This window comes from Hermetia illucens, chromosome 4 (assembly GCF_905115235.1).
Source record: "Hermetia illucens chromosome 4, iHerIll2.2.curated.20191125, whole genome shotgun sequence".
Classification (NCBI taxonomy): domain Eukaryota; kingdom Metazoa; phylum Arthropoda; class Insecta; order Diptera; family Stratiomyidae; genus Hermetia; species Hermetia illucens.
This window is the reverse complement of record NC_051852.1, coordinates 54,237,880-54,256,843: the sequence shown is the minus strand read 5'-3', so window position 1 is coordinate 54,256,843 and position 18,964 is coordinate 54,237,880. Positions and strand designations below refer to the sequence as shown.

General features: G+C 41.0%; 2 protein-coding genes and 1 long non-coding RNA gene across 3 annotated transcripts; 1 reads left to right on the top strand and 2 right to left on the bottom strand.

Annotated features, from left to right (window-relative positions):
- The first annotated feature begins 3,773 nt into the window (after positions 1–3,773).
- On the top strand, positions 3,774–4,803 carry LOC119653671. The gene is made up of 2 exons (XR_005249734.1): positions 3,774–4,184; positions 4,295–4,803. It is a non-coding gene; the product is annotated as an uncharacterized LOC119653671 (long non-coding RNA).
- Positions 4,804–6,015: 1,212 nt separating this feature from the next.
- Positions 6,016–7,058, bottom strand: LOC119653669 (60S ribosomal protein L36). The gene is made up of 3 exons (XM_038058503.1): positions 6,938–7,058; positions 6,662–6,788; positions 6,016–6,268 (listed from the first exon to the last, which is right to left on the bottom strand). Exons 2-3 carry the CDS (start codon positions 6,782–6,784, stop codon positions 6,044–6,046), a joined length of 348 nt encoding a protein of 115 aa, XP_037914431.1. The 5' UTR covers positions 6,785–6,788; positions 6,938–7,058; the 3' UTR covers positions 6,016–6,043.
- Positions 7,059–17,364: 10,306 nt separating this feature from the next.
- LOC119655329 (40S ribosomal protein S6) lies at positions 17,365–18,486 on the bottom strand. Its single transcript, XM_038061170.1, has 3 exons — positions 18,380–18,486; positions 18,002–18,206; positions 17,365–17,940 (listed from the first exon to the last, which is right to left on the bottom strand). Exons 1-3 carry the CDS (start codon positions 18,383–18,385, stop codon positions 17,405–17,407), a joined length of 747 nt encoding a protein of 248 aa, XP_037917098.1. The 5' UTR covers positions 18,386–18,486; the 3' UTR covers positions 17,365–17,404.
- Positions 18,487–18,964: the final 478 nt, after the last annotated feature.

The window sequence follows — 18,964 nt, the reverse complement described above, 5'->3', positions numbered from 1 at the left end:
TCTGAATTGGTTGCATTTATCGATTGATTTATGGGTTCTATTGAGATATTTAATTGTAATATTTCATAATTCTGTTCGTATCTTGCTCGTATAAATTTGTTATTCGAACCGGTTCGATTTAAAAAAGTAAAGGCAATGAATTCAGCATTGCAAAGAACGGATATTGAGTAGATGGAAGAGGTTGAAATTGTTTCTACTTTCATTTCTGTAGAATGAATAATTCTTATGGTGGACTTTTAAATACACGGTAGAAGTCATACAAACACCTTGACGGATTATTTTATAGCAGTATTGAAATTCTTCTTCAATCACTGCACTCTTTTTACCTGTTCTATTTTTTTCAAAATTAATAAGTTAAGTGCTTCTCCTTAAGGGAGAATAATTGTTAAGTTCCTCCCACTTGTGCAGATAATGCTGTACTAGAAGATCTATTGAGATCATAAGCGAGAGGCTGTTCATAAAAGAGAAAACACAAAACTCTGTTGTTCAATAAACATATTGTACAGCGTTGGCGTAATTCAAAATCATCATACCAAATTTACTTTTGTGAACCATCAGGGCAGGGCTCTTACTCATATGGGGAAGTGGCAAACTTTGTTCGCTTTCACATAAGTACAGCTTTATAGAAATGTCCATCACCAACTATCTGATAATCTTTTAAACCTCAGATGTTGGGGGACGGGGCCGTGTAGCGCCCACATATTTTAAGATTTAGAAGAAGTTTCCTCGGTTCTCAAATTAAAGTAAAAATCTGTATTAATTAGAAAGTTTAATTACATTTTAAGGTTTCGTGTAAAACAAACCCTTATTGAAATCGGTTTACTGTTTGCCTGTCCGTCCGTCTGTCTGCCTCTCACTCTTATCTCAGAAACGGTTACCCTTTTGATACGAAATTCGATAAAAAGGTGGGACCTGTGAATCCCATTGTTGGATGTTACCCATACATGCAAAAGGGGGTTCCTTCCGCTTAATCTGAACTTAGGGATTGTCTAAATCGTACGCGCTATTTCTAAGCGGTTTAGTTTGTTCATCGCGTTTGTTTTTTAAATCGTTGTGTGGATAGTGAAATAGTTTTTAAAATGGAAATGGAAAATATGTAGGTCACTTTTATACAGCTTTCGATTAAATATAAATAAAATAAAATGTACTGGAGATGCGCAAACCAAACATCCGAAAACTCATTTTCCGAGTGTCAAATAACTCCGCCAAACTCCGTCAAAGCTTAATGTTTTTAAATAAACTTATTATCACTTAGTTAAAGAAAAAATCGCCTGCCTACCTGCACCATTTCATTTTTGCGGTTTTTGAACTCAACCTGCTGTGAAATTGGTCACACATGTACAGGGCCTTGCGACGAGCTCACAATATAGGAATAAATCCTGGAAAAATTCGTCATGCCTAACTTTCATGATGGCGTTAAGTTTAAGCCATAGCAAAGCATCGCCGAGTATCATTGATCGTTTCTAAATGTTTTTTTATAATACAATCTTTTCGTCCCTTTTGATTGTAGATATTGCTCACACCCCGAAATTTCAAAAGTTCAAAAAACAAGAATTATACAACCTAAAGGAAAAGAGTTCAACAAAAAGCTTTCTTTGTTGCAGGATAAACTCTAGTACATTACTAGGTGTCCTAATCATAAAAAAAAATTTTGAATAAATCTATGAGATTTTTTAGAATTTAATTTAAGCGAAGATGGGATGCAGGAAATCGAAAAGAACCCTGTTTTTTAGATAGTGACGAAAAATGACTCAGTTTTTTCATTCAATTTGCAAATTTCGTCATGTTCAACAAAAAGTGTTGAAGAACTGTCTGAGTGGAGCAAGCAGCGAAAATCTGTGGGGCTATGAACTGTAACCTACCCAGTTCTTGTTAATCAACGCACTAGTGGGAATAGGGACGCATCAGAGATGGTAAAAGAAAGTATATCATATCCAATGTGAGCCACTAAAATTCTCCAATCGGTTATTTGAAACCGAGAAGCAATTAATATGAGACAACACATCCCAGAAAAAGCACCGTCCATTTTCATGGAAGGGGACCTTTACAAGAAGACAGTATAAAACAATTCAGAATGCTAATAAAGAAATTTACCTTTAATTCAAAATGCAAAGACTTAAAAGCAAAATCAATTCATGTTACTGAAGCATGTATGGAGGTTCAACTGTTCACATTGCTCGACCACACAACATCGTGTTTCTTGATGTACCTGGCTGAATTAATTGACAATCGTTCAAACGAGGAACGTTTGGAATTACGTTTGGAAGAGGTGGAACGGGTTCCAACAACCGCAGTATAAACAAATTTTTTTGACGATTGGTAGCTAATAACACCGAAGAAATTATATGGCAGAATCCAACGCCTTCTTCTGTGAAATCTTGAAAACGAATCCAAAACGATTTATTTCTGGATCAAAAGATATCACTAAGGAAGAAACCTCCTAAATTGAAAGCCAAGTTGACAAATGCACTAATGCATTAATCGTCATATTAGAAGTAATTTCTAGCGGAAATAATATCAACGTCGAAAAAGTTGATGGCTCCGCTTACGAAACAACCAAACAATATGTGGAATTATATGAATGGCTCCCTATATCACTTACGGCTCATAAAGTTTTAATGCATGGATCCCAAGTTACAACTCATACGGTATTACCGATAGAGCAATTACCAGAAGAAGCAGCTAAAGCCCACAATAAGAACTTCAGGCAAAACCGATGGAACTTTTGAAAAAATGCACTAGTACCGAATGCATTTTGGATATTTTTAACAGATTACTGTTGATTTTGGATCCTTATTTAAGCTCCATTAGGCCAAAAGTAAATAAAAAAAAAAACAAAGATCTCCAAGAATCAAAAGAAGCATTAGATTTAATGCTACCGGACGAGGATGTTACCGATCAACACGCCGCTGATAGCGAAGAGAAAATCGACATCGATGATGATCTATATTCATATATAAAATAATGTTGCATGTGCATTGTAATTTTATAACTCAAGAACCGATTGTCATGTCAATTTAAGAGTATATTCCCGTAGGTTAGAGGATTGTTTATGCGAAGTGTGCGCGAAATCGGTCTCCGCGTTCGTGAGGTATGATTTTCTTTGTCAGCATTGGGTTTCTCCATATAAAATGTATATGAGAAGCAAAAACAACAATAAATACGTAGGCGCCTATGAGAGTCTGTTGTATGAATACTGTGTGCTGATGTGATATACACGCATACATATGGACAGGCAACCAATGAGTGTTCATAGTAAAGTTCTTTTTCATAGAACTCGCAATGTGAACGGACGTAATCGATGAGACGCGCATTTGATTTTGTTGTTCTTTATTGGGCAAAAAGACATTTGCGGTGTAAATATATATATTTTTAAAATTTTTAAGTATAGCTTTTTGCCGATTTTTTGTTGAACAGGAATGTACAGCTTTGTTGTTGTCGTTTTTATTTTTTTTGTGCATGCATTGCATAATTGAGGCAAGTGAACATATAACAAATTAGGCACAATGGGCATTAACTGGCAACTGCCCACTTTTCGATTGCTGTTGCCCATCACTCTATGAATTGAGGCAATCTTATTTGTTTAATTGTTTTTCTTAATATATAATAAAATCAAGAAGACAAGGAATGTCACAAGCTAGCTAAGTGGCGCGCGTGAGCCATGTGATTAATCACTGGTGTGTTGATGGTACATAGATGGTTTTCTTGGCTATTATAAAAAAATGGAAGTTTTATATGTATCGGTTTGTGATCGATAGACTCCGAAACCGATCGTTGCTGTAATTCGCTACTAGATGACGCTGCAAAGGATGAATTTGTACATCGACCTGAAAATTGGTATATAAATATGGTCCAATCTAGGTTGCCGTAACTTGCCACAAAAGATACTGCGACATCATGACAAATAATTACTGTTGATTGGTGAGACATTAAATTTTGAAAATTATTGAAAATTCCACTCAAAAAATTGGAAATTGGAAGATCAAGCATTTCACTGCAAGGGCTGGCGAAACATCTCAACAGTATACACACGTCGTGAAGCACAAGATTACGAATCGAACTCAATAAAGCAGTATTCAATTACAATGAGGACTACGAGTACAAAATGCATCGAAATCTCCTCATTCACCTAATGGCTATATTGTGCGCACATCGCCGCTTTAATTTTCAGTAAGAAATGCCTGGTATGTATTATTCCATTGGCAAGGTCAATTTGCCACCACTGACCGACCCGTCTGATTCAGTTCTAACTCATATTGCTGCAGTTGCTCAAGAATCCAATCAATATTTACAGCATATTCGGAAATACAATGCATGCTTCAAATGACATCGTTCAGAGTGACGAAGCTTGCAAAATATGGTAATTCCACACCCACATTCGAGTTGCAAGGGCGTGAGGGGCTACGGGTAAATGGGTGTCGTGTAAGGATAATCGCACGGTCCTCTTCAGACACGAATTGATTTAGAGACTACAATCAGAGTCCCGCCGGGAGCTCATCCACCGGGAATTCCTCTGGAGCATATGCGTCAGACAGCCATCCCGGTTCTTATAGTACCAGATAACCTCCGGTAAGCTTCGCGGCAAGAGTCACTTTAGATTGGCCCCCTTGCAGACTTGGATCTGATAGCTCTCCTCGAGTACGTGAGGACGAAGTACAAGGGCAAGTGTATCATCCGACTTGTTTTCTTCTTCCAGTTCACGAAGAACATCCGCAGTTTTTGCAAATATAATTAGGCAGAATAAGGTCTAATGTAAAATTCATATTTGTACTTTTTTTGCCTAATAAATAATTTAAAATATTATACTGTGTTCCTTATTAAAAATAAACTAAAAAATATTTTTTCCCGATCTACTGATACAAATACTACCGTAAGGTACTGCTGGCGAGAATTGGAAACGAATGAAATCAACAGGACCTGACATCGCCCAAGTCAAGAAAGCGAAGAGCTGGGACCCAGCACTTTTCCCCAGTGGTTGCTTCAATCGCAATATTCGAAAAGGTAAGAACATTTTTCTACAAAGCACGAGCGTTGCAATTTGGAAAAAGAAATGTTGTCCAGCAAAATTTTAAAATTACCGTCTTTTCGGGCTGCTATAACATACTATGATTTTTGAACCCGTCCTTTAAAATTCGAATAACTGCCAATCAGACCGAGTTTGTCAAGAACTGCGAAGCTACTGACTGAATACACACTGCGTGGTCACTTCATGAAGGAGCTTCGCCCTCTACACATTGCATTTGCGGACCTAGAGAAGACAATTGGCCATTTGGCACATGAACTCGTATGCTGGGTTAAATTGCTCCACCGCTATTGAAGGAGTGAAATTCGGAAGGTGGCAAGTAAATCAAAACCACTTGCTGTTTCTGCTGGTGTCATGGAACACGTCCTAAGATTGGTCTGAGCATTGAAGTCGATAGGAAACAACCAAAAGGTAGACCGAAACGATGATGACTTGATACAGTAGATGGTGATTTGAGAGACGCCAGAGTCCACCCGTACAGTCGTAGCAAAATGAAGAGCTGAATCCACTTTTGAGGGGAACAAAGGCTAAAAAGGAGATGGCGAGAAATTCGCCTAGAATCCAACTCAGGACGTGATACACCTATGTAGGAATAAGTTGGGCGTTTTTCCAGCCCACGAAAGACTAAAGAAATTTACCGAATGAGCCTATTCTGATACTGTCAAGGAGGACTCTTCAAACATTGCAACAGGTGAAACAATATTTATGAATGATAATGTACAGTACAGGTTTCTAAATAAAATACACGAAACCTTACGTTACACAAGACGCTAGGGAAATTCGGTCGACTTAGCTTATGCAAACCCCTTCTGTTAACCTGGAGTGACTACTTAATATCACGATATTACAATACACAATAATTTTCGCGAAACTAAATGACCGCGAACTATCTCTTAAATATTACACATTCCCTTTGACCACGGAGTCACTTTTATATCTAAAACAATTCAAGGACAAGCACCCACTTTTGAATGAATAAAAACACGGCATGATACGGTGTTACGCGTTTATTTCTGAAAGTTACTTAGTATGTGCATGAGCTTTACGCATTTGTGTCAGGATGTTGGACAATTCTTCTCGCTTCCTCTTAGCACGGATGTGTGTGCCCAAGCGACGTTTCAAGAACTTAAGTGCACGCTTATCCTTCGACACCTTCAACAATTCCATGCAGCGCCTTTCATATGGAGCATGGCCGACGACCTCACGCACTAAATCCCTCATGAATTTGGTGTGTTTGGTTTGGACCTGGAAACCATGAAGACATCTTTTATTAATTGTACATAAACTCATGATTGGGAGAATTTTGGAAACAATTGGAGTCAGTGCCACTTGTAACCATGGAACACAGCAGGACATCCTCACACGTCGCCTACGTGAAAAAATATCAAGAGACTAGTGCAAGGAGCCTTCATGCGCTTGTCTGTGAATGGTTTAAATTCTCATCATTGTATTTTGAAAACTTTTATGGGAGAAACTGGAATATTCGTGAAACATTTTATTGTAATCCACAAGATTGTGATTTACATTGTGCGCGGTAAACATGGTTATGACAATCGCAGATCCACATAAACATGTTGAAGCTTCACGAAAATCACAATTTCTCCACATTGAGACAATAATAGGACGAATTTCACTTACCCCCTTCATGCGAGAGGCGCGCAGACCCTTGACTTTCTTGTCACCGGTATATTTAACATTCTTTATTTTTGACGTTTTGTGTCCCTTGTTGAGACCGACGCTGAGTTCGTATCGAACTGCCATTTCGCTAAAAGTATAAAAAAGCCACTTGTGAGATAAAGTTTGTGTGTGGAAGGTTCCATTATGGAAGAATATGCTTTAAAGGACAATTGGGAACTCTAGGGAAATCGGATGATGTGATAATTGTAGGAAAATAAAGCACGAATTGAAACTTACGTGCGATAGACTTAAAATGACAACCGGAAAAGAACGTCGTATGTTTGGTTTGCTTGCAACTTGACCAGAAGGTGGCGTTCTGTCAATACAACCTAAAAGTATGTGGATAGGGAAAACAGCTTGGGCGGAAGTATGTTCAAATAGTATTATTACAAAATAAACCTTAAGCAGAGCTGATTTGAAGTTACACATCACCATTGAAATTGATTCATTGTTCTCTATCTGTAGAAAATAATGCATCTTCATTGGTAAACGATTTGCCAAATTCAGATAATTTCGGGTGAGGGTGGGGAGCAAGTTTAGGAGAAACAGTCCGTGCAATTCATCGGCTAAAAAATCATAAGTCGCCAGGAGCCGATGGAATTACAGCCGAATTGGTTAAATATGGAGGCGACCAGTTACACCAAGTGGTTCATCAACTTGTGCTCAAGCTATGGGATAGCGAATCAATGCCTGACGATTGGCAGCGAGGCATAATCTGTCTCATACATAAAAAGGGAGATATCACACAGTGCAGCAATTATAGAGGTATCACGTTGCTGAGTACCATCTATAAGATATTCTCCACTATCTTGCTAGGCCGGATAGCCCCATACGCCCAGAACATCATTGGCCCATACCAAAGAGGCTTCACTCCAGGCAAATCAGCAACAGATCAGATTTTCTCTCTGCGGCAGGCGATGGAAAAACTGTTGGAATATGGACAACAGTTGCACCATCTGTTCATCGACTTTAAAGCCGCCTATGATAGCATAGCCAGGGTAAAACTGTACACGGCCATGAGGGAATTCGGTATCCCGACGAAATTAATAAGACTGACTAGGCTGACCCTGACCAATGTGCGAGGCCAGATAAAAGCAGCAGGATCACTCTCAAGACCATTCGACATCAACAACGGTCTACGACAAGGGGATGCGCTATCATGCGTCCTCTTTAACCTGGCCCTCGAGAAGGTGATCCGGGATGCTGAGGTGAATGCAAGAGGTACGATCCTCTTCAAGTCCACCCAACTACTGGCCTATGCTGACGATATCGACATCATGGGAAGAACCACTCGAGACGTTCAAACTGCCTTCATCCAGATCGAGCAGGCGGCGCGAGATCTTGGGCTGCACATCAATGAAGGCAAGACAAAATACATGGTGGCAACGTCAGCACCGAAGACGAATCAACCAACAACATCAAACCGCACTGGTCAAACACAAACACGAACAAGAATAAGGATAGGGGAATACAACTTTGAGACCGTTGACAATTTCTCCTATCTAGGGTCGAAAATCACAACCGATAACAACTACGATGATGAAATCCGCGCACGGTTGTTGTCAGCCAACAGAGCCTACTTCAGCTTACAAAGACTGTTCCGCTCGAAACGTCTCACCATAGGGTCAAAGCTCTTACTGTACAAGACTATGATCTTGCCAGTCCTCATGTATTCCTCGGAAACTTGGGTTCTTAGCAAGAAAAATTGCGAACTCTTGGCCGCGTTCGAGAGAAGAATCCTCCGAAGAATTTTTGGCCCCCTACATGAGGATGGACGATTCCGTAGCCTACACAATGACGAAATCTATGAGCGATACCATGACCGTCCGGTTGTGGATAAAATCCGGCTCAATAGGTTACGGTGGGCGGGTCACTTAATCCGTATGGATGAAGATGATCCCACCCGGAAAGTCTATAAGGGCAATATCTATGGTAGGAAAAGAAGACGAGGCAGACCCTGCCTAAGATGGAGCGATGGCGTGGGCCAGGACGCCAGACAGCTTTTAGGGATATCGAATTGGTGGACCTCGGCGCAAAACCGGGATGTCTGGAGTTCCTTATTAAGGCAGGCCTAGACCGGATACCGGTTGTTGCGCCGTTGATGATGATGAGGGTGGGTAATTTGATTTCTTTTTTTGCAGTACTATAATGAATATAATTTCCAATAATAATAATAATAATAATAATCTCAACGTTTTGCTAGTTGCTACGCCTGTCGAAGTGTAACCCACTCTCCGCAACAGACCCCTTCCTATTAAGTGATCCATAGATCCTAATGCATACCCCATAACTCTTCTTTGGGGACGGATTCGGACTTAAACACTCAATTGGCAGAACAAGCCGAGAATTATAAATTTTTTGTGGTAATTTTCGTTTTATGCATCGAGCTCTGGACAACATACTATGCGGGAATAACGCCGATTGATAATGAAAATAAGTAATTTGCCACTTTTGGAAAAAAGAACAGCACATAGACTGAACATTTTAGTTTTGATGGAATTCTTCTTCAGGCCAAAATGCATAGCCTCTTTTTCTAGATATTAATCCATTTAGTCAGACTTCATAACTTGTTTTAATATCAAGTAAGGCAACATGAAGAGTTTCCTTATAGCAAAAGGTAATTGCAGGTTCTTTACCTAAGTAATTTTCGGTGGAAAATTCACTAACAGTCCGTTCTAGTTGGTACGTTCACTCGAACTTCTATCACATATTTGTGTAGTCCGCTCTAACATTCGATCTTCATTGAACTACAAAAATAAAAACTGGTTAACATTTCGCTATTGTAATTTTTTTGACTGCGATCATTTAGGTCTGTTTGTTACATCGTAGCTCGATCTACACAATAGCTAGCTGATCTTAATATCTTATCCCCATATGGTGTGTGTGCTACAGGATGTGCGACAAATAGAGATTCGTATTCCAGGGAAGAGCCATATCAATATCTATTATAGTTACCATTCGAAACGATACGATGTTAGGATAAGGGTAGACTGTTGCATCACCTTGGCATCAACACAGTCACCAAGGCTGTCGACCAGCCAAACTCCCCAGGTTTGCCAAACGTGAACACCTACTGCACGAGATAATATTCTGAACCGGACGGCACGTTCTGGAGCTAACCCGAATGCTAGCAGTTCGGTGAAATGAGGGCCGGGGTTCTTGATTCAATCATATTACCTCCTTGTCAGGACACAAAGATTTTTTCATGGGTCTTGACTGAATAGCCAAACAACTAAACCCACCCGAAGTAAGTTACTCTAGTAGAGACGTGAAGTCTCGAGGGTTGATACTACCGAACATTCCTTTCCCAACGGAAACAACCTGCCTTACGACTTAACAAGTAAGGGGAATAAATAAAAAAATACAAGCTGAGGGACTAACGGGAAAGGATTAGCCCTGAGTTGATTCGCTCAACTATGCGACCAGTGGCCCCATCTTCCTTTCTTCATCATCGTGGGCCCGATGACATGGTGGTTCAACGATGGCTCACCCCAGTTTATTGTTCGTCCTATGCCGTTTCAAATGTAGCAAGGGGAACTCTAGATATTCGGGAGGACTTATATTTCCTGGGAGATGGTTAGAGAGTTCAAAACATAATGATTTCCAAATTGTTATTTAAACCGTTTTTTTTTGTTTTTCTCATTATCTCTTGAAACACTCATCATCATTATCATTAACGGTGCAACAAACGGTATCCGGTCTAGGGCTGCCTTAATAAGAAACTCCAGACATCCCGGCTTTCCGCCGAGATCCACCAATTCGATATCCCTAAAAGCTGTCTGGCGTCCTGGCCTACACCATTGCTCAATCTTAGGCAGGGTCTGCCTCGTCTTCTTTTTCTACCATTGATATTGCCCCTATAGACTTTCCGAGTGGGATCATCCTCATCCATACGGATTAAGTGACCCGCCCACCGTAACCTATTCAGCCGGATTTTATCCACAGCCGGACGGTCATGGTATCGCTCATAGATTTCGTCATTGTGTAGGCTACGGAATCGTCCATCCTCATGTAGGGGGCAAAAAATTCTTCGCTCGAACGCGGCCAAGAGTTCGCAATTTTTCTTGCTAAGAATCCAAGTTTCCGAGGAATACATGAGGACTGGCAAGATCATAGTCTTGTACAGTAAGAGCTTTGACCCTATGGTGAGACGTTTCGAGCGGAACAGTTTTTGTAAGCTGAAATCGGCTCTGTTGGCTGACAACAACCGTGCGCGGATTTCATCATCGTAGCTGTTATCAGTTGTGATTTTCGACCCTAGATAGGAGAAATTGTCAACGGTCTCAAAGTTGTATTCTCCTATCCCTATTCTTCTTCGTGTTTGACCAGTGCGGTTTGATGTTATTGGTTGGTTGGTTTTTAATGCTGACGTTGCCACCATATACTTTGTATTGCCTTCAATGATGTGCAGCCCAAGATCTCCCGCTACTTGCTTGATCTGGACGAAGGCAGTTTGTACGTCTCGGGTTGTTCTTACCATGATGTCGATATCGTCAGCGTAGCCCAGTAATTGGGTGGAATTAAAGAGGATCGTACTCCTCGCTTTACCTCAGCATCACGGATCACTTTCTCGAGGACCAGGTTAAAGAGGACGCATGATAGGGCATTTCCTTGTCGTAGAACGTTGTTGATGTCGAATGGTCTTGAGAGTGATTCTGCTGCTTTTATCTGGCCTGGCACATTGGTCAGGGTCAGCCTAGCCAGTCTTTCGTCGGGATACCGAATTCTCTCATGGCCGTGTACATTTTTACCCTGGCTATGCTATCATAAGCGGCTTTAAAGTCGATGAATAGATGGTGCAACTGTTGTTCATATTCCAACAGTTTTTCCATCGCTTGCCACAGAGAAAAAATCTGATCTGTTGCTGATTTGCCTGGATTGAAGCCTCTTTGGTATGGGCCAATGATGTTCTGGGCGTATGGGGCTATCCGGTCTAGCAAGATAACGAAACACTGTGTAAATTTTTTTTTTCACAAAATATAGTCATAGTAATTGGCTGCAAAATCCCCTAAAGTTCATCCTAGTACCACGAAATTACAGCAATATGGGCTATGGTGCAGAGCACGTACGTACTAATGGGATAAATACACACTCAAATGTCTTTATAAAAGAAGTATACAAAACCTTTCATACCTAAAGCGCCCAGCTCCCGGTTTTCCGACTTGTTTGTAATTTTTTTCATTTGCTTTCTGCTTTATTTGCAATTCATTTTAGATTGATGAGGATAACTTAAATACTACACATCCTATTGGAACACCTTTCCTACCACTTATTATTCAGGACGTTAAGAGGTAGAGGGACATGTAGCAGAAAATAAACAGCTGGTGACTCTTGTTTTGCTTGTGAGTTGTTGGGCTGCGTCCTCGTCCAGCTCCTAGCGTCCAACTAGAGAACTTACTTTAGGTATAATTTAAGTTATTTGCTCAACTTACAAGACAACTTTAATCGGCGCCTTTCGCAACCGCTAGGTCTATCTCTTAAATGTTAACTTCACTTAATATAAATTTACATTTATCGTAGATTTGTTTGTATATTCATGCATTTGTAGAAGTCATCATGGTCTATACTTTTATTAGTTTTGTTTAACCTAGTTAAGATTAGTTTTCTCTGCCTGTTACACAAATTATACTAAATTAAATATAGTATTGATTTGATTTCTATTTCGCCTATGCTGCTTTAGAGCTATGTAGGGTGTGTTTACTTTTGGTAAATCAAACTCAACTATATTTTCGCATTTCAATGCGTTTAAACATATGTATTTCGTGAATAAAGCGAAATAGAAGGAAAATAACTGATTTCTGTCCGGTAATTCAATATCTTCACAGTAATGTATCGTCTGCAGATTAATTTAAATGCAGAATTCAGACAATTTATTTATAAAGCACAAAAATAATTCAAAGTATAAGTACACCCTGTGCATAATTACACCCTGTTCACACACTTCATTTTCATTTGAAAGTATAACTAACTACGTTATTGTTATCTACTCATGATCCGTTCATCGAAATTTCGCACCGGGTTACCTCGATGGAGTTGGTTGTGGCTCTCGACAGACACCTTTTGCGGAACCCTTTCACGCCGCGTTCGCGTTCCAGCAAATCCAAATCTTTAACTTTTCTCTCCATTGTCACCGTTCTTATTGCGTTTCAACATCGCAGGTCGTGGGAATAGTCCGGGGAAGACGCTTTTTTATTAAACAACTCATTCGATCTTATGCCCGTTTGCTGCCCTTTTCAAGGGAACTTTTTCAACGAAATGAAACAAATAATAAAAGAAGGTAGCGTGTCTCGAACTAGACGTACATGAACCCCACAACCGGGTGTCACTTGCACTCCTCCCTTTCCTTTAAGAGTATGGAACGGTAAAACGAGATTATGTTGCCGCAAAAATAAAAATTCGTCTCCCGCAGCCCAAGTTCGAAAACCCAAACCCGAAGTGTTAAATTTTTATTTTTAAACTTCGAAAACGGGCCAACGAGTTCAAAAGACTTAATTTTATACTGTGGACTGTGAAAAACTTTAAGCCAATTTTTCTTAGTCTTTTTTTTTAATAAGCGCCTTCATTTTCTCTTTTTTATCCTTTCCGACTAATTACATCACATAGAAACGTTTTCCAAAAATTAAGTAGATATTTTTTACGACAGATTGGTATTTTTTGTGCCCACATCAATGTAAAAATTTGACCAGTTTTTACTATCAAAATTATCTTTCTCTTTAATTTAAAATTACCAATTTGTAATACACATTTGTTATAAATACAATAGGATTCATTTATGAAGTTATCTAAGGGACCGAACGAAATTAAATTATAATCGAACTTCTTATGTCCGGATGTCATGAATAAAAATTATTCTCGATTTTCGGAACAAATTCTTTTATTGTCTTGTAAACAAGACAGAATCGTCCATCCTCATGTAGGGGGCCAAAAATTCTTCGGGGGATTCTTCTCTCGAACGCGGTCAAGGGTTCGCAATTTTTCTTCCTAAGAACCCAAGTCTCCGAGAAATACATGAGGACTGGCAAATTCATTGTCTTGTACAGTAAGAGCTTTGACCCTATGGTGAGACGTTTCGAGCGGAACAGTTTTCGTAAACTAAAATAGGCTCTGTTGGCTGCCAGCAACCGTGCAGCGGATTTCATCATCGTAGTTGTTATCTGTTATGATTTTCGACCCTAGATAGGAGAAATTATCAAAGGTCTCAAAGCTGTAGCCTCCTATCTTTATTTTTCCCGTTTGACCAGTCCGGTTTGATGTTGTTGGTTGGTTGGTTTTTAATGCTGACGTTGCCACCATATACTTGCTTGGTCTGGATGAAGGCAGTTTGTACGTCTCGGGTCATTCTTCCCATGATGTCGATATCGTCAGCGTAGCCCAGTAATTGGGTGGACTTAAAGAGTATCGTACCCTTAGCTTTACCTCAGCATCACAGATCTCTTTCTCTAGAGCCAGGTTAAAGAGGACGCATGATAGGGTGTCCCCTTGTCGTAGAACGTTGTTGTTGTTGAATGGTCTTAAGAGTGATACTGCTGCTTTTATCTGGCCACGCACATTGGTCAGGGTCAGCCTACTCAGTCTTATCAATTTCGTCGGGATACCGAATTCTCTCATGGCCTTAATCCTACGGTCTTCCTAAGACACGGATTGATTTTGTGACCACAATCAGAGCCCCGCTGAGACAAGCAACAACGGTACCAGTCTATACAAGCGCATGGCTTAGCATTCATATTGGTGGATGCCAGATCTACTTAAATCTCTACCGAACTAGTACGGCACCCGTGTTGAAACGCAACACCACGCCGAGGCCCGAAGGTCTCTTCTCGCTTGAGCATAACCAACAACCCCCATGAAGCTCCCACCAGGGGGCTAACCGCAAATAATCGAGCTGTACTCACATACAACGAGAGTTCACCCGAAGTATGAGAGTCCAGGGGCTATCTCGGTTCTCATGGTACCAGTATACCCCTGGTGAGGTTTCGTGACCGATTTGGCACTTCAGATGAGTCCCGGTGCAGACTCGGGTCTGATCGCTCTGATTAGGCCTTTCGAACATTCGCCTACTGGATCACGGCCGACAAACCAAAGTTAGCACAGCGTCACCCGGTACCGTCACTATGGAGGTTCTCCTCGACCATTTGGTGTTGTTTTGGCCGACAGGGTTGCCGCCCCATCTTCCTCACCGCCACCTCTGAGCACCTAATGTATGAGACAGATAATGCCTCTTTGCCAGTCGTCAGGCATTGACTCCCTGTTCCATACCTTGACCACATGTTCAAGAGCCACTTGATGTATTTGGCCGCCTCCATACTTAACCAATTCGGCTGTAATTCCATCGGCGCCTGGTATCTTATGATTTTTAAGCCGATGAATTGCACAGGCTGTTTCTTCTACACTTGGTGGTGGCAGTATTTGTACGTCGTGTTTAGTTGGCGGGACCTCCAACTCGCTGATGTTCTGGTTGTTCAGTAGTTCATCAAAGTACTCAACCCATCGTTCCACTATGCCATTCTGTCGGAAATCAGATTTCCCTTTGTCTCGGCAGGATGAGCATCAAGGTGTAAGGCTTCATCCTGCTGACTTGAATGCTTTTTCCAAAAACCTATAGTTTGATTGTGATAACATATCAAGCTGCTTCCCTCTTTATCGGCTCCCAAGCGCTTTCGACTGAGTTCATGTCAAGAAACTGAAATAAAACTGAGCCCCCGTCTCTATCATCGTTCCTCAGCCTAATTAAAAAGTAAGCATCAATTCAATCAAGAATTATAAATTGCCAGCCCGGTAAGTTAGGTATCCGAACGATCGTCAAATGAAAATAAAGGCTAAGACTTTTTTATTTACGTTGTAACAAAAACAGAGGAAGGTGTTGTGAATTTGCTCCACATTAAGAACACGTTTTCTCCCACTTAATGTCTAATATTCCTAATTTTCCATAATTGAGGCCATCATTCTCACTGCTTGCTGTTGCCGGAATCAGATGTAGACACATTCATCTAATCTACTTAAAGAAAAAACAGGATTGTGGCCACGTAGGGAAATAAACGTATGGAATATAATCAAAAATTAGAACTATTTATATCTACTTTTTTTTTTGACGGGTTCTAAGTCCGTATTAACTTAATCCCTTTTTTTGGGCAACGGACCCCTCGTTTAGGGCTTAGCACCCGGATTTGTGCTCAATATGACTCGTAGTCATGTTATGTTCTGCGAGTTGCTTCGGTCACGCTGCTCTCAGGGCAGAGGTGAGGCAGCGTCTGACGACTTGCCTCTGCCCTGGTAAGAAACCGCAAAGCCGTCATCGCCTAACATTATTTATTCCTAATTTCAGAGTTTTCTTTTTTTCAGCTTTTGTCCCGTTCACAACCGGGACATTCCCCTTAAAATCCAACACAAAATCCCCCAATCATCGTATGTAAAGTGAAGAAGAATTCTGCATATCGGGCAATCAGCAATCCTGAAATTGTGGATAAGAACATGACCACCACGAACTCCATCGAGCAGAGAAGCAATTTCACAGAAACAGTAAGTTTGGGAAAGGGAGCAACTGCATCAGGAGCGCAAATTGTACAAATTAGTAGAATGAAGACATATTCATCTGGCCAACGGAAAGTGTGAAAACTGATTTCTGACCGTATGGGCAGATTTGAGAGATGGGTTGAGTGAGTGAGAGTTGGAGGTCCGCCAACAGATTTCGAGGAACAAATACTGCCACCGCCAAACCACGGAAGGAACAGTCCGTGCAACTCATCGGCTTAAGAATTATAAGCCGCCATGAGCCGGTAGAATTACAGCCGGACTGTTAACAAATGGACGGGATAAACTACACAAACTGTTCAGTTTTTTACAAAATACTTTCCATCATCTTAGGCCGGATATCCTCATATGCTTAAAATATCTTTGGCCCATACCAAATGGGGGGAGCGATAGAAAAAACTGTTGGAATATGGACATCAGTTGCCGAATCTCTTCATCGACATGATAGTGAATATGCTAGCATAGCAGGGTAAAACTATCCATGACCATGAATAAATTCGCTATACCGACAAAATTACCATTGACCAAGCTGATCCTGACCATTGTGCGAGGTCAGATAAAAGCGGAATCGTTCCCTAGTCCTTTCATCTAAGACAGGGGACGCTCCACCAACGGGTGTCCGGATTTCCCTACTAAGGAAGGCATATACTGGACACAGAAAGAAGTCTTGGTAGTGCGCAAACTTGTCTAAAGTTTTCAACATTTTTCCCAAATGAATCCATTTTGTATGAAACTAGGTTGAAGAACGATCCCTAGTAAACAATGAGTCAAAAGTGAAGCAAGCATACGGGGACGTTTGAAATTTTTATGAAAATCACTCACTTCTAAGGATTGATGCTTTTCATTTCTCCTTAAGCATAAACTGCAGGAGTCAAGGATTAGCTTGTCATCCATCCGTCGGAAGTCGGTTAGTTTGTCGGGACTTTAGTGGACACGACCAACTCATTTTTTCTCAAATAAAATTCGGGCCCTCTTTGTAGAATGCTGCAAGGAATACTCCGGTTGGCTATTTCCCTACAGGAGCATCCGAATAAAAACGCGTTCACCTCATTGAATGTTCCTCAACTCGTGTCACAATGACAACCAGAGCACATTTCACTCGACCCGTTTACTTCCGCACAAATAAAACACAAACGTAAACTCCGTGGGTTTATTATTTACTTAAAAACATCTCCTTTACTTCTTCTCACTTGAAACGGAACTCTTCGATTCGCGCAAGGATGTGGATCGCCGTCTCTTGGCTTCCTCGCGGCGGACCTTGGATTCCTTCTTGCGCTGAGCCAACAATTTGGCGTATTCGGTGGCGGCTTCCTTGGAACGGACCTGTCGCTTCTTCCTCAATGCGATACGGCGGCGTTTGCGCTGCAAAACTACGGGTGTGACCAGCCGTTGGATTTTGGGTGCCTTTGAGGTGGCCTTCTTGCCGTTGCGTTCGGGCAAGGGGCGTCTGACTACGAAGCGGCGGACATCGTCTTCCTTGGTCAAATTGTACAATTTGCGGATTTTGCTAGCACGCTTGGGTCCTAGACGTCTTGGAATATTGGTGTCGGTGAGTCCGGGGATCTCACCTTCGCCTTTCTTGACAACGACCAAGGCCAAGACTGACATGTTGGCGTCAACAATGCAGCCGCGGACCGACTTGCGTTTGCGTTCACCGGTGCGCCGGGGACGGTAGCAGGAATGTCCCTTCTTCAACAGCAATCGTACACGGCCTAGAACATAGCAAAAGTTAGTTAATCTTGTTCGTAATTCATACACACCATCCACTCTCACCATTTGTCAAAACTCCTTGCTTCATGGGGAAACCTTGTTTGTCGTTTCCACCAGCAATACGGAGGACGTAGCCTTTCCATTCATCACCGAGTACATCAGCGTCAACTTGTGTTCCCATCCGCTTGTCATAGAAAATGCGGAGTTTGTGTTCATCCACAACTTCGAAGAGTTTTTGACATCCCGTCGCGGGATATGATACGTTTAGCTGAAATCACAACACAAAACAATGAGGTTAGCAAAACTAATCTCGAGTCATCCGCCCCTTAAATCCATTTTTGCGGGTATATAACTTTTCCAAATACAAGCATTTGTGCTTAGCAACAGAAAATTATAGCAATTTCACAGAAATAAGTGGATTTTCATGAATTTACAACACACCTTCATCGCGAACGTCCAAAGTCGGCGGAATTGAAAACTAAAAGGACCGTTGACGTTTCTTGATTTGAAGTGTATGGATCGGTTGAATGACAATGGATCTGTTTGTAGGCCCGTAAAAAATGAAGTAAAGAAAATTGATGTGGATAGTTCGATGAGTGAAGACAAAAACCTCATAATAGTGTCTTACTTAATTGTATATCACTTCCGTAACGGACGGAAACATGATTTTTGCAAATCATTGTTTTAATTGAAGTTTGTAGTTATCGAAAGCAATGATGAAGTTTGGGAGTGAGAGATACTGTATATGTAACAAATCCCCCATATAGCTGAGCCCGAAGAGTTCTTTCTGCTCTTTAGGGTGAAGAACCCGAACACAAATTAGAACTCTCTTATGGGCGTAGTTTAGCCATAGATCATTCAGGACATCCTCGAGTGAGTAGGGCGGAACGCCATGAATTTGCACAAGAGGACACAGTAACTAGGAAAAAGCGATGTTGGTGCTCTGGGCTGCTTGCTTCCTTGATTTCAATCCTAGATGCAACGAGTTTTGTTGATGCAGGTAAGCTAGAAATAATGTTTGTTACA

Coding starts and splice junctions, on each gene's coding strand:
- LOC119655329 (XM_038061170.1), bottom strand. Junction 17,941..18,001: donor GCAAGGAGTTTTGACAAATG/GTGAGAGTGGAT, acceptor GCTATGTTCTAG/GCCGTGTACGATTGCTGTTG.
- LOC119653669 (XM_038058503.1), bottom strand. CDS start 6,784: ATGGCAGTTCGATACGAACTCAGCGTCGGTCTCAACAAGGGACACAAA. Junction 6,269..6,661: donor GCGCCTCTCGCATGAAGGGG/GTAAGTGAAATT, acceptor CATGGTTTCCAG/GTCCAAACCAAACACACCAA.